Source organism: Pempheris klunzingeri, chromosome 5, assembly GCF_042242105.1.
Source record: "Pempheris klunzingeri isolate RE-2024b chromosome 5, fPemKlu1.hap1, whole genome shotgun sequence".
In the NCBI taxonomy this organism is placed as follows: Eukaryota; Metazoa; Chordata; class Actinopteri; order Acropomatiformes; family Pempheridae; genus Pempheris; species Pempheris klunzingeri.
In genome coordinates, this window is record NC_092016.1 from 28,740,622 (window position 1) to 28,754,052 (window position 13,431).

At 43.7% G+C, this 13,431-nt stretch overlaps 1 protein-coding gene across 1 annotated transcript in view; it reads left to right on the forward strand.

Annotated features, from left to right (window-relative positions):
- Positions 1–972: 972 nt before the first annotated feature.
- The window catches only part of cmip (c-Maf inducing protein), a 38,388-nt gene continuing 25,929 nt past the window's right edge, over positions 973–13,431 (forward strand). Inside the window, exon 1 of the mRNA XM_070830262.1 lies at positions 973–1,346. Within this exon, the coding sequence (XP_070686363.1) occupies positions 1,029–1,346 (318 nt within the window). The 5' untranslated portion in view covers positions 973–1,028. The remainder of the gene's footprint in view (positions 1,347–13,431) is intronic.

A 13,431-nucleotide genomic window follows, 5' to 3' on the forward strand; every position in this document is an offset into this window, starting at 1 on the left:
CGTTTTACTTTGGAAACTCAACATATATTGTGATGCCAATACTTTTTTGCATGACGCTGACTAGTTTTTTTAGAGCCACTCTCACAAGCTCACAGTGAACTGTGGGGAACTTCTTCCTGCTCTGATGTCGAGCTGCATCATTTTCCAGCGAAAGGAAAAAAGACGTGGATTCACATCTAGTCTGTGAGCCCTCCTCCGGGTGGGGGCGGGGGAGGAGGGGAGGGAGGAGAGGGGAGAGGGGGGGGGGGGGGGGGGGTGCGCCCTCGGCAGACATTCAAGCGCAAAAGACACACGGCTCATCCGCTCGCCTCCCCATTGACGTCAGTCCCGTATCACATGAACGCGGAGGGACCAATGGGCTGAGCGCTGTCGGAGAGTCGCTGGCTCCTTTACACCGAGACAGGGGAAAAGACCGAAGAGAAGGAAACCGTGCGAGGGAGCCTGTAATGACCGCAGAGCCCCGCGGAGCAGCCGAGAGTCGCCGCCATTGGATGTCTGCTGTGTTCGGCCATTATTCCTCCGCGTTGCTCGCCGTGGATTATTCTCTTTGGCACCGGGGCAGGCGGAATGGATAAGGCCATGGCCCTAACATATTGAGTAGCTCGTTGATGTTGCGAGGGGGGGGCGGGGGGGGAGAAGCGAGACGCGCACCGTGGAGACAATTCATGGGGCATTGTGTGCGGGGAGTAAAATGGTGGATTATTTGCACTGTATCATAAAAACCTTCCGCCATCCGGATCTCCTGCCATAAGAGACTGTCTGGGGTGTCTCGGCCGCGTCTCCTGGAACTGAGGTCGTGTTATAGCGGTGGTAGGTTGCCCCCCCTCACCCCCACCCCCCTTCCAGCTCGAGCTGAACGACCTTATCCATTTCTGGTTTATATATATATATATATATATATATACAAATATATATATATATATATATATATACATGTAAGAGTCTTGTATCGTTGCCACGCGTCCACCCCCCCACTCCCCCCAGCCCGAGCAACATTCGGAAACAATAAACTGTTGGATTACTGAACTATGGATTTCAACAGCGGCGGTGGGGGCAACGAGCTGCACAACAACCAGTTCTATCAGTGCGAGGAGAACAAGCCTCTGCTGGGGGAGATGTCCGAGGGTAATAATAACACCAAGCTTGGCGCGGGGCCCTGCAAGAGGTCCCTGCACAACTGCAGCAGCAGCGGGATGCGATACAAGCTGCTCCACGAGGGGGACATCCAGGTGTGCGTGGTCAAACACCCCCGCACCTTCCTCAGCAAGATCCTCACCTCTAAGTTCCTGCGGAGATGGGAGCCGCACCACCTCACGCTCACAGACAGCAGCCTCACCTCGGCCACCGTGAGTTAGTCTGCAGCTTCCTGTGTGTGTGTGTGTGTGTGTGTGTGTGTGTGTGTGTGTGTGTGTGTGTGTGTGAGACTATAGAATATGCTGCGTTTCACATTCCACAGGCAGCTTTGGTGTTTGTCTTCTCTTGTCTAGACGCAGCAGAGCACCCAGATTAGGCGCAGTCAGTTATTGACGCAGTTTACCAGAAGGCAGCGTGTCACTGCTTTCACGGCCCGTTCTGCTGATAATATTGGCAGCACTGTTGCTATGGCCTGTAAACCCGCCACCACCACCACCTCCTCCTCCTCCTCCTCTTCCTCCGCGACCACATCCACATCCACTCATCCCCATCACTTCCGCGTGCAGCGCAGTGTAGCCTGTACCTGTGGCCCCCAGTGGCCCCCAGCTCTCCGGTTCTCACACCAACACATGAGGCTCCTTGCGCGTGTCCTGTGGGCTCATCGTGTGTTCCCAGGATGCTTTTAGCGACTTTAAGTTCTGGATTTAAATCATTAATAACTAAAAAACTTCTCATAATAGTCCCTGGATATAAAATCCTTCACGGGACCAGTTGAGCATCATTCATGGGATGTAATAATATGGCGCCACCTTTAATAATATTGGTGTTATTAGTGCTGGGAATATAGAGATATAAGATCATTGATGTGTTGATGATGCAGCAGCCGTCAGGCCATCATACTGTATACTATACATGGATATGTGAACTCCCCATGGAGTGGCAAAGACAAAGGAACCAGTCATTATTTTCTATACAATGGTAATTTGAACACCCCAGCTGAAGGAATCATAGACACCGTGTAATTATTAACCATTACAAGAGTCGGGTCTTTGGCAATCCAATGTAATTCAGCAGAATAACGCCAAAATAACAAAAGCCTCTATTTCCCCTTCTGTTATTATCAACACGGCTGACATTTTCCATAAAGCCAGGCCCATTGTTTTATCAACACACCTTGTTAGAGGCTTTTTGGATGTCTGCCTATCACACCCACGCTAGTAGAGTGCGCTGAAAAGCTTACTTACCACTGTATGCGGTGTCTTGGAAACTGTTCTTGCAGAAAAGACTTGATGTATTTCAGAATAAACCCACTTGAACTTGATTTCCGACACTATAAATCTCAGTAATTCATTTCAAGCAAGAATATAAGAATATTTATATTTAAGTTATGGAATGATGCAGCATGGTGGTGCTGTGGTCAGCACTGCTGCCTCACAGCAAGAAGGTCCCGGGTTCAAAGACATGCACATTAGGTTCATTGGTAACTCTAAATTGCCCGTAGGTGTGAGTGTGAGAGTGAGTGGTTGTCTGTCTGTATGTGGCCCTGCGATTGGCTGGCGACCAGTCCAGGGTGTACCCCGCCTCTCGCCCAAAGTCAGCTGGGATAGGCTCCAGCTCCCCCCGCGACCCTGACGGATAAGCGGTATAGAAAATGAGATGAGATGAGATGAGAGACGATTTTTCTCAGCATCGAAAAGATCTGGTTTAAATTGGTCTTTCATGCCGATCACTGATCGGAGGTCACAGTTTGGCCTTATTCTTATTTTAACACTGATTGCTTAGCTTGTTGCGGATGTGACACGATGATACAAGCTAATGATGGTATTTATAATGAATAAATGTGTCTATGAAATATGTTTGGGAAGGTAACACTTGAATGAAGCATTATCTGATATAGATATAGCTGATATAGAAGCATCCTCCTGGTGACCAAATAAACAGTGTAACACAACAGAGGCTCATGAGGCCGCACCAGTATATTCCGTCACTGGCGTGTTAAAAACCTCATTCATAGCATTTGTCTCCAGCGGGTCATTGGCTTTACATTAGCGTATTCAACAGGTTTATTATTAAACTGCCTGATGGCTGAATCCTCGCCCGAAGTTACAGGCTCAATTCTACCGCTGCCTTTTTGGCATCACAACTAAAGCCAAGATACCACGCAATAAAACCTGCTCATTAGATTAGGCCTAATGTATGACAGTGTAATAAGGACACTGTAGGTAAATACAAAACAAATTATTCGGCCAGAGGAGGGGGATCATTTTCAAATAAAAAAAGAATTATGAATGTCGTTAATTTACAGGGGGAAAAAAACTTGGATTAAAGCGATAAATGTATGAGAAAAAAAATTGTTGTTGTTTTCTTAGTCAAGGACCCTCACGGCTTCACCGTGTAAGGTGGATCAGCCTTGTCACACCACAGAGGCAGCTGCTTGCCATGTATTATTGGATGACCCAATCAAATTATGCTTTGTAATTGGATACAGCAATGGGAAGTACTTGTGTATTTAACCCCAAAACACAAACTAACAGTTAATGTATCACTGAGGTATTTGTTGCTCTCCATCCAAGTCTTTTTATGTGACTTTTCTAATCATCAGACTAGAATTCCCTTGATTGTGGACTGTAATGATTTTGTAGTATGAAATAATCACAATCAGGCACAATGGTGTAAAAGTGTGACGGGCGTAGTCGTGTTCCAGCAACACACACACACACACACACACACACACACACGGCACTGACTGACTGCTGTGGCTCATCCACCAATCAGTTCAGTTCTGGTTCCTGCTCATGTTGAAGTGTCCCTGGGTAAGACACGGAGCGCCACATTGCTCCGCAGTTGTTACAGCCCGAGTTGGACTCTAGGTTGAGTGATAACAACATTATATATCACTGACTCTTTATTGATTGTGGTTTGTGTGGGAAACGAGGGCAGCCTTCGAACTTTGGTCAACAGTAGCCCTCAGTGACAACCAGAAAATCATGTCTGTTGAGCAGGAATTAGGCAAGTCATATTTCTGTCTTGCATTTTTTTCCCCTGAAACACTCCTTACTGTGGTGTTGCTGTGTTGCCCGTTCCCAGGGATCTCTTGTCACTCTGAAAATAAAGGGATCTATTTAATGCAAAACAAACTCAAAATGCTACTAATACTAGTAGTAGTAGTGTTGAAATAATTCTAACAGTGAGAAAAACATTACAAGCTTCGTAAAGGTAGAATTTGTGGAGGAGGAGATCTGCAATTTATGTTTGATTTTTTTTATTTAATGTTGCCACAATCTGAACAAAAGTGTTTCAGTTGTCTAACCCTAACCATACCTTAACTATACTGTTTAACTTTTCCCAACTTTAATGCACCCGTTGTTGCTTTGCACAGATGAAAACTGGATTTAGCAGAATTTTGTGCAATATTGACGTTTTGTCTGGTGTTTGTCTGTTCATGAAAGTTTAATCGTGACTGTGGAGACAGCGGTTTAACCAAAAAAAGGTCGATTTACTGCATTTTGCTGGTGAATCTTGTGCGTAGAAGCTCCAGAACAAGCTTGTAAATAGGTAAATCTGGTCAGATGATGAATGTGTGTATGGGAAGTTTACCTTCAAAAACATTCTGCAAATTCAACTTTTGATCTTTCATGCCTGTATTCCTTCTCAAGCAGCATCTTTACAAGGATCTCACATTCTAATAGTAAGTGCTTTATTGTTCCTCTTCAAAGAGCCAAATGCTAACAGACAGTCACAGACTGTCACAGACTGTCACAGAGAGTCAGGGACGGGCTGTCATAAATGATCCCGTAAAACTGTCAGAAACTAATAGAAATAAATCTCATTCTGTCAGGTAACAATGCACTTTTGCCATCAAATGAATGTGTTAAGTGTTGAAAATGGTGTAAATTAAGCTGTCCTTAGTCTGTCATAGTCTGCTTTGTATTTATGACAGGAAACTGAATCTGCATAAACCCCAGTGGCACAAATTAAGATGCTAATGCTAAGCCACTAGGTTTGTATCAAGTCCTGAGGACGAGGTGTTGATCTGGAAATTCTCTCAACTTGAGTGTTTCATGTATTGGTGTGTGTGTCGATGGTGACACCATATGTACGGTCATCGTGTGTCTGGGAGTTGATGTCACATATTCTTTGCTCTATAATAGTTGAAATATGAGCTAGAGGCTTTTATTCTGGCTGAAGCACGAATGTGCATTTCCTGAGTGGAGTTGTTGTGCATGGTGTCGAGCAGGACGATGATGTGGGCAGGAGAACAGTGATGACCCATTTGCTCTGCGCTCTCACAGAGAGATGACTTCCAACAAGGAAGCAAAGAGCTCTGACTCTGTGTGTCCAACAACATCCCCACGCACAGCAAATAATTGAGACGATTATGTGAGACGAGCTTTGTGAAAGTGAGCGTGGCTGCCAAGACGGTTTCATTAGTTTCTGTAACAAAAATCACATGAATTTAGTTTAGAAACCAACAGATTTTATGCTTCATTCTCAAAAATAAGTGTATATTTCAGTATGTACAAGTCAATGTAGATGTGTGTGTGTGAGAGAGAGATCTCACAGCAACAGATGAAGTTGTGACTCACTTTTCTTTCCTTTTGACAGACCTGCCTGCCATGGCTGTGGTCAGAAACCTAACCTACATCACATTTGCATAAGAAGAGTGCTAGTGCAAGCAAACACTTCCTGTGTTGCGTCTCACTCACTAAAGTCTTTAGATGAAAGGAATGTGGTTGTGTCATGAGTGTGAGGGGCTCATTATTTGTAGCAAGGCGAGAGATGGGATCCTTTTTGAAATCAGTCCGGGAAGCTTGAGTGTCATCTGGTCATCTATGTATTCTGACGTGTCCAAAGGTTATATAAAAAGCCACATCACCCGTCTATTTTAATGATGGCGCTTTCTCTAGTTAATGTTAGTGTGATCCTTAGTGCCACTTTTTGTTTTTCACTGAAGATGTTCTGGATGTTGAATTAGCAAAGAATATTTAAATACAGAGGCTAGAGTTATGACATGCCATTCATGTAGACATAAATGTCATAAACTATGCTTGTATAGCATCTTTCTAGCCTTTTTTTGACTACTCATTCACACACTAATGGCAGGGGCTTACTGTGCAAAGGAGACTAACCATTCACACATTCTGAAGCAGTTTCGGGGGCAATTTGGGGTTTTGCATCTTGCAAGAATACTCGCGATACTTTGACATGCAGACATGAATAGCCAGGATTGAACCGCCGATCTTCTGATTAGTAAGTGACCCACTATCACTGAGCCACAGGCGCATAAAAAGCCACAAAAAAAGCAGTGTAGATGAAATACTAACACAGGGATAAACACAGAAAATGGCCTACAGCAGTGCTTGTAAGGTGCATTAGCACCAGTTTAGCAACAATAGCAACTTTGTCCATAGTCAACAGTTTCTCCGGCTTTTCTACCTCATACCCTGTTTTAGCACCAAACCCTATACAGCGTTATGTACTTGGATTTGCGTAGCATCCTCTAGGGACACCAAGAGATACTCCGAATTCTCCAAAGATTTTCCATTTTTTCAATCCAGGAAAATGTAATAGTAAATACAGTAGTAGCTCTCTATCGTCCGATATTTTAATGTTAAATGTCCACTTGATTGGTCTTCCCTGATGTATACCACCAATGTGCTTATTTGTCAGTGATTAGATGGAAAACTCCTCCCAACTAATGCGACATTGTGAGATGCAGACAGTTTGTGACTAGAGTAGACTAGAGTAGTATGTTTAAAGTTTGATTAACTGTTGTCTTTTACCATCTTAAAATGTAAAAGTTAAGCATGCATACATGAAAGTAATAAGTACTATGTTTCTATACAAACCACTAAATTTAAGACAGTGAGATGGTGCTTATACAATGTTTTTTTGATTTCCATATTAAATAGAAAAGGGACTAAAAAGGCATCTATTTTAACTTACAGTGAGTCTGTATGGTCATAATGTACTAAACACTGGACTTGAACATTAATTTTAGGTGATGTTGGTAAACTAGTATGTGACACACTTTTGAGGCCAATGCTGTGCTCTGGTGTACATGTCTTACATAACAGACATGTGAACATGACAATGTTGTGTTGTCTATGTGACAAATTCCTATTCATTGTCTCCATAAAACCAGTGCACCACTTAAACATACATGAACCACGTAGGTGTCAGTCTCTGCCCAAGCAACAAAAAGGGTGTAGTTGTCATACATGCACATGTTATTTTGATATTGCTATTTTTTCTTTTACTATTGCTTCTTTTCACTCTCCCTGTACTATTGTTGCTGCTATAACATGAGAATTTCCCCCTATGGGGGATCAAATAAAGAAAAGTCTAAAGTCTAAAGTCTAAAGTCTAAACTTGCTAAACTGCTAAACTGATTGAACTGCAATTGTTGTAACATATAACTCACATAACACATAACTAAGGCCATGATCTCATGTACAGATTCAAGATGCAAGTCTTTGTAAACTGAACCTCAATTCATTTGCTGGCGGCGCCCAACAAGACTGAAAAAATGCCCAGTGGTATGTGAGAAAATTTAAACTTTACCACACATGGAAGGAACAACCTAAAGCACTTTTTTTATTCCCATAGGAGATGGAACAGTGTTGTCATCCACCCAGCTCAACTGCACAAAGGAGCTTTAAACCTGCCTAATGCCTCATGCTTGCTCATGTGAGGATTCTTAATTCCTTAATTTTGAATTCTTGAATTGCTGGGTCTTCCTATTAATTTAAGAGTTTGGTCTAGACCTGCTCTTTATGGAAAGCATCTTGAGATAACATTTGGTATGAATTGGTGCTTTATAAATAAAGATTGATTGATCAGAAGAATGTCTCGTATATCCCGGGGGAGGTTGGGGACATGAAATCCGAGTGGGCCATGTTTAAAGCCTCTATTGCAGATGCAGCTGCTAGGAGCTGTGGCCAGCACGTCATCGGTGCTGGTCGCAGGGAGGGAAGTCATCAAGCTGAAGAAGGAGGCTTTTCAGGCCTGGTTGGCTCCTGAAGCAGCAGATTGGATTGGTGTGGGAGGAGTTCGGGGAGGCTATGCAGAATGACTTTCGGGTGGCATCAAGGAAGTTCTGGCAAACTGTTTGTTGGCTCAGGGAGGGAAAGCAGGGCTTGGCTCAGGCTGTGTTCAGCCAGGAAAAAGAACTGCTGACCCAGACTGAGGATATCATTGAGTGGTGGAAAGAGCACTTCGAGGAACTCCTGAACTTGATCAACACGTCCTCTGTGGACTTGGGGGAAGCCTCAAGCATATCCCTGGCAGAGGTTTCCAAGGTAGTTAAGAAGCTCTGTGGTGGCAAGACGATGAGATTTGCCCTGTGATGCTGAAGGCTCTGGACACCGTCTTGGTTGACACGCCTCTTCAGGTCGGTGGAGGTCGGTGACAGTACCTGTGGATTGGTAAACCGGGGTGGTGGTCCCCATTTTCTAACCGGATGGTGTGCTCCAATTATCGGGGTATCACACTGCTCAGCCTCCCCGGGAAAGTTTACTCTAGGGTGCTGGAAAGGAGGCTCTGCCCAATTGTCAAACCTCGGATTCAAGAGGAACAATATGGATTCTGGCCTGGTCTTGGAATAGTGGACACGTTCTTTACCCTTGTGGGGTTGTTGGAGGGGTCATGGGAGTTCGCCCACCCAATCTACATGAGCTTTGTGGACTTGGAGAAGGCCTATGACTGTGTCCCTTGGCAAATCCTATGGGGGAGTATGGGGTACCGTGTTCATTGCTACGAGCCAACCAGTCCCTGTATAACTAAAGTGAGAGCTGTGTCCGCATACTCTGCACAAAGTCAAGCACGTTCTCAGTGGGTGTTGGACTCCGCCAAGGCTGCCCCTTGTCATGATCCTGTTTGAGATATTCATCGGCAGGATTTCCAGGCGCAGCCAAGGTGAGGAGAGTGTCCGCCATGGAGACCTCAGAATTGCATCTCCACTTTTTGCAGACAATGTGGTTCTGTTGGTGTCCTCAGACCGTGACCTTCAGCATGCGCTTGGTTGGTTTGTAGAGTGTGAAGTGGTCGGGATGAGAGTCAGCACCTCTTAGCCATGGTTCTCTGCCAGAACACGGTGGATTTCCCCCTCTGGGTTGGGAGTTAGTTGCTGCCCCAAGTGGGGAAATTTAAGTATCTCGGGGTCTTGTTCACAAGTGAGGGTAAAATGGAGCGTGAGATGGACAAATGGATTGATGCGGCATCAGTAATGCAGGCGCTATACCTATCTGTTGTGGTGAAGAGGGAGCTGCGACGGAAGGCGAAGCTCTCGATTTACCAGCCGATCTACGTTCCAGCCCTCATCTATGGTCATGAGCTCTGGGTGATGACCGAAAGAACGAGATTGTGGATGCAAGCAGCCAAAATGAGTTTAGGGTGTCTGGGCTCAGCCTTAGAGATAGGGTGAGGAGGGCAGGCATCCAGGAGGGGCTCTGTGTAGAGCCGCTGCTCCTTCACATCGAAAGGAGCGAATGGAGGTGGTTCGGGCAACTGGTCAGGATGCCTCCTGGGCGCCTCCCTTCGGAGGTTTACAGGGTGCATCCCACTGGGAGGGAGACCCAAAACTCCGTCTGGAGTGCATTGCTTGACCTGTTACCACTGCGACCCACCCCTGGATAAGCAGAAGATAATGGATGGATGGATGATTGATTTATTTATGTGCTACCTGCTAACTTTGTTGTCTTTACACTCATGGAATCAAACCTATAGTCTTGAACTGCAAGACTAAAAACTAAACTGTAAATTGGATTATCCTAGTAAGTTAAGTTTATTGTGTGGAGTCTGCAATTTGTGGATAAAGATAGTGGAACAGGATTTGTTTATGGCAAAGCTCCTCAGAACAATGAAGAGAGTATGTTTCTTTGCGGAAGCAGAACTAGAGAATGTCGTCAGCAAAATATACATTCAGATCAGATGATCATACAGTACATCACGCTGCTCCTCAAAGCAGAAGCAGCACAAGAGAAGTGGTGAAAGACTGGGCAGGCTGCAGTACATGTGCATATGTGCATATTCAAATACTGGATCCTCTCAGTTTTTGTTTGAACGATGCAGCCATTAGGCGAAGATTTGAATTATAGGAGTGATCTCTGCCATATTGATTCATGATATGTAGAATAGATAGAAGATATTCCCTTCATTCTACCTTGCTATGTGTGCCAGTGAGTGATATGGTGAAGGAAAACAGCGAAACCAAACAAGAGAGTATACAAGGAGCAAACTCTTGAAAGGGAGTGGAGGACTGCAGGCCTCCAACGGTCACATTTGTAACTGTTTTCAGCCACATGTAGCCTGGGCAGTGGGAAGTCATACACAACACTCTACTCTGCAACACTAAGAAACATCTCCAGTGTATGGGAAAGTTGAACATAAAGTCGTCAAACCTTGGTTATAATTTACATCTAGCATAATCTTAGTTGCATTTTATGTTTGACCTTTGCCTTCTAGTTTGCATGATTTAGTGATTTATGCACAGTTGTTTCATCTGATATGATAGCATTGGAGCATAAAGTGGCACACATGCTCATGTATCGACACCTGATACTGTAAGTATGCTGATACTGCATATTTGCTAGTGTTACTATAATGTTCATGATGGCTACTTGTTAACTCTGGACGTGCTGTGTCTATTAAATGTGAATCTACACTCAGCAAATGGTTAGCTATCTATCCATATATACTGTATATATATATATATATATGCACACACTAATAATTATATTTTTTTCATCCTCAGCAGTAGCTGTGGACTCCACTGCATGAGAGCCAACATTAATATGGATAAAAAGCGCAGAAAAAATATTTTCCATAGCAAGCAATTTTCCATCGTACTGGTATTTTGCACCACAATCAACAGTGAGAATTTCTTCAAAGATGAGAGCAAGCATGTGTACAGATAGAAACTGATAAAGATCATGAAACAAGCATTTTACTTTTACTGCTGAAGTGGTGGGAAGGGGATGTGTCAGCATGGGCAGGGCAGACACTGTCTGCCGTGTCAAACCTATTGTAGAACTGGTTAAACTCCCTGTCCTCATCACCTGAGTGTTCTGCATGTCGCCAGTGATGGTCCTCATACACCTCCACACTTCTCTGGTACTGTTGTGCTGCAGCTTTCTCTCCACTTTCCTTTTGTAGACCTCCTTGGCCTGCACTCAGGTGTGCTTGCAGGTTCTTCACAAGTGCCTCGTGCTCGTCACACTAGTTCGACAGAGAGTTGACATTTCCCATGATAATTGATGGTAAAGCCAGCTCTTATCTCCTTCTCCTAGCTTTAACATCTTGGTTTGTACGGGTATTTTTTCTTTCATCTGATAATCTGATTCATCTGTAAGATTTCCTTGTATTTAGCCTTGTGCGTGTTCACTCCACAGATTCCTTTTCTAATGTAACTGCGTGTTTGTACACGTGTGCCATGTGTCACAATGCTGACCGGCTAATGCAGGGAAAAACCACAGGGAGAAACCATAGCTTACAGCAGTACAGTTTGTTTGGCTTAATTTCTACTGTAAACTTAGCAGATATCAGAACTCCACATGCAAAGTTCTTTATTTAATCTAATTACATTTAATTCATAGTTTTGTTTGGGTTATATTTAGATCTAAGTAAGCTACTTACAATTTGCCCATCACAAGTTATTAGGGCCTAAAATTAAGTCTTTGTATTGGTTTTAGACACAAGACACAAAAGCAGTCAGTGTACAGTGATATGATTGGCAACCAAGTAATGCTGGCAACTGTCCAGGGGCTCCATACTGCAAGAGCACCAGAGGCCCCTTATGATTCATATAATGTGTGATAATTAATTAAAAAATATATTTTCAACTGATCAACTATTGATCGGTGAAGCAGAATGAAACCATTGCTCCAAATCTCCAGAGGGTACCTTTAAGGTATGTCTTGTGTTTTTACCTTACTTGAAGAGGAGCCCTGTGTCCAAATATACATCGTGTGTTTTTGCTAAATTCATTGTTTTTAACCAAAATCAGTGGGGCCCCACATTCGAATGTCACCCTGGGGTCACCTAGTGGGTTTATCTGGCCTTGGAAATGATAAAATTCTTACATTTTATCAAATTGTTATTTGAAAAAGTGCTTGGACAGCACAGTTGCAAAACTGTCAACTAATCATATATCCAACTAACTGTTAAGCAGTAGCCTTAGCCTACCGAGCTGGTTTCTCATGGTGCTGTACTGGTACATTGTTTTTCTTATCATGGGACATGCAGTCTTACGTCCTGATAGCAGGCGTGGTGGTAATTTGGAGTCATTAATTTCTTGATTTGAGTGAGTTTTGGCTTGTGAAGTTCCTTGCAACTGTGTTTTCACAGAATCTAGTCACAGTATCAAGCCACAGAGCACTGTCACTGCCGGTCAGCGCTGTTGTTTTCATCCTGCCAGTTTATGAGCAGCAATTTGGTTGTTCCTTCGCAAATGGAGAAGTAGAGCAATTATTTGTTCAGGGAAGTCACTCTTGAATGCCAGTTGATGTCACACACAGGTCCAGCGGCTTCACATGAGTTCAAAGGTGTGAGTCCTACAGTCCCTACACATAGGGAGCATATGACATGTTTATGTTAGTCTGTCTGTTGTTCACATTTGTTGTTTTTGGGAACTACCGTTGTTTAATCAAATTGGTGAATATGAAACTAACGGAACAGAGGATGTGAAATGACAATGTTTGCTTGATTACGGGAACAGAAAGAAATCTCATGTAGGTAGCTAGGTCGGTCGAGGGCTGTGGTTGCGTTGTGTGATGCAAGCAAACACAGTGGCTAAAAGACCGCCGAGGTCTCTTGTGAAGCAAACTTCATTCAGTGTCCAGTGTCTCTGTCTTGGGAGATAAGGCTGCATATCTAACATCATGCTTTGTTGCACAGGTGCTTATACGTACGTTGTGCGTTTGTGACTCAGCTGGTTTATCACAGCCAGAGTTCATTTTTTTTAGAATATGATTTGTAATTTTGCAGTATGATAAACAGAAAAGATGGAGGAGGAAGGGAGAGAGAACGAAAGAGACAAAATGGAGCAGAAGAGTAATAAAAGAGGGTTGGAGGAAAACAGAAATGGTAAGAAGGACTGCAGCTAATGAAACCAAGAGGGATGGAAGGAAGGGAGAGAGAGAGAGAGAGGAGAGATGGACAAGACAGAATATTGAAAAACTCTTAAGAGAGAAAGAAAGGAAGGAGCAGATAAGGGCAGAAGGAAAGGGTAATCAAATGAAAACAAGAACAATGAAAAGATAGAAAGAAGCACCTTTGATGTCCAATCTCAACCCCTCT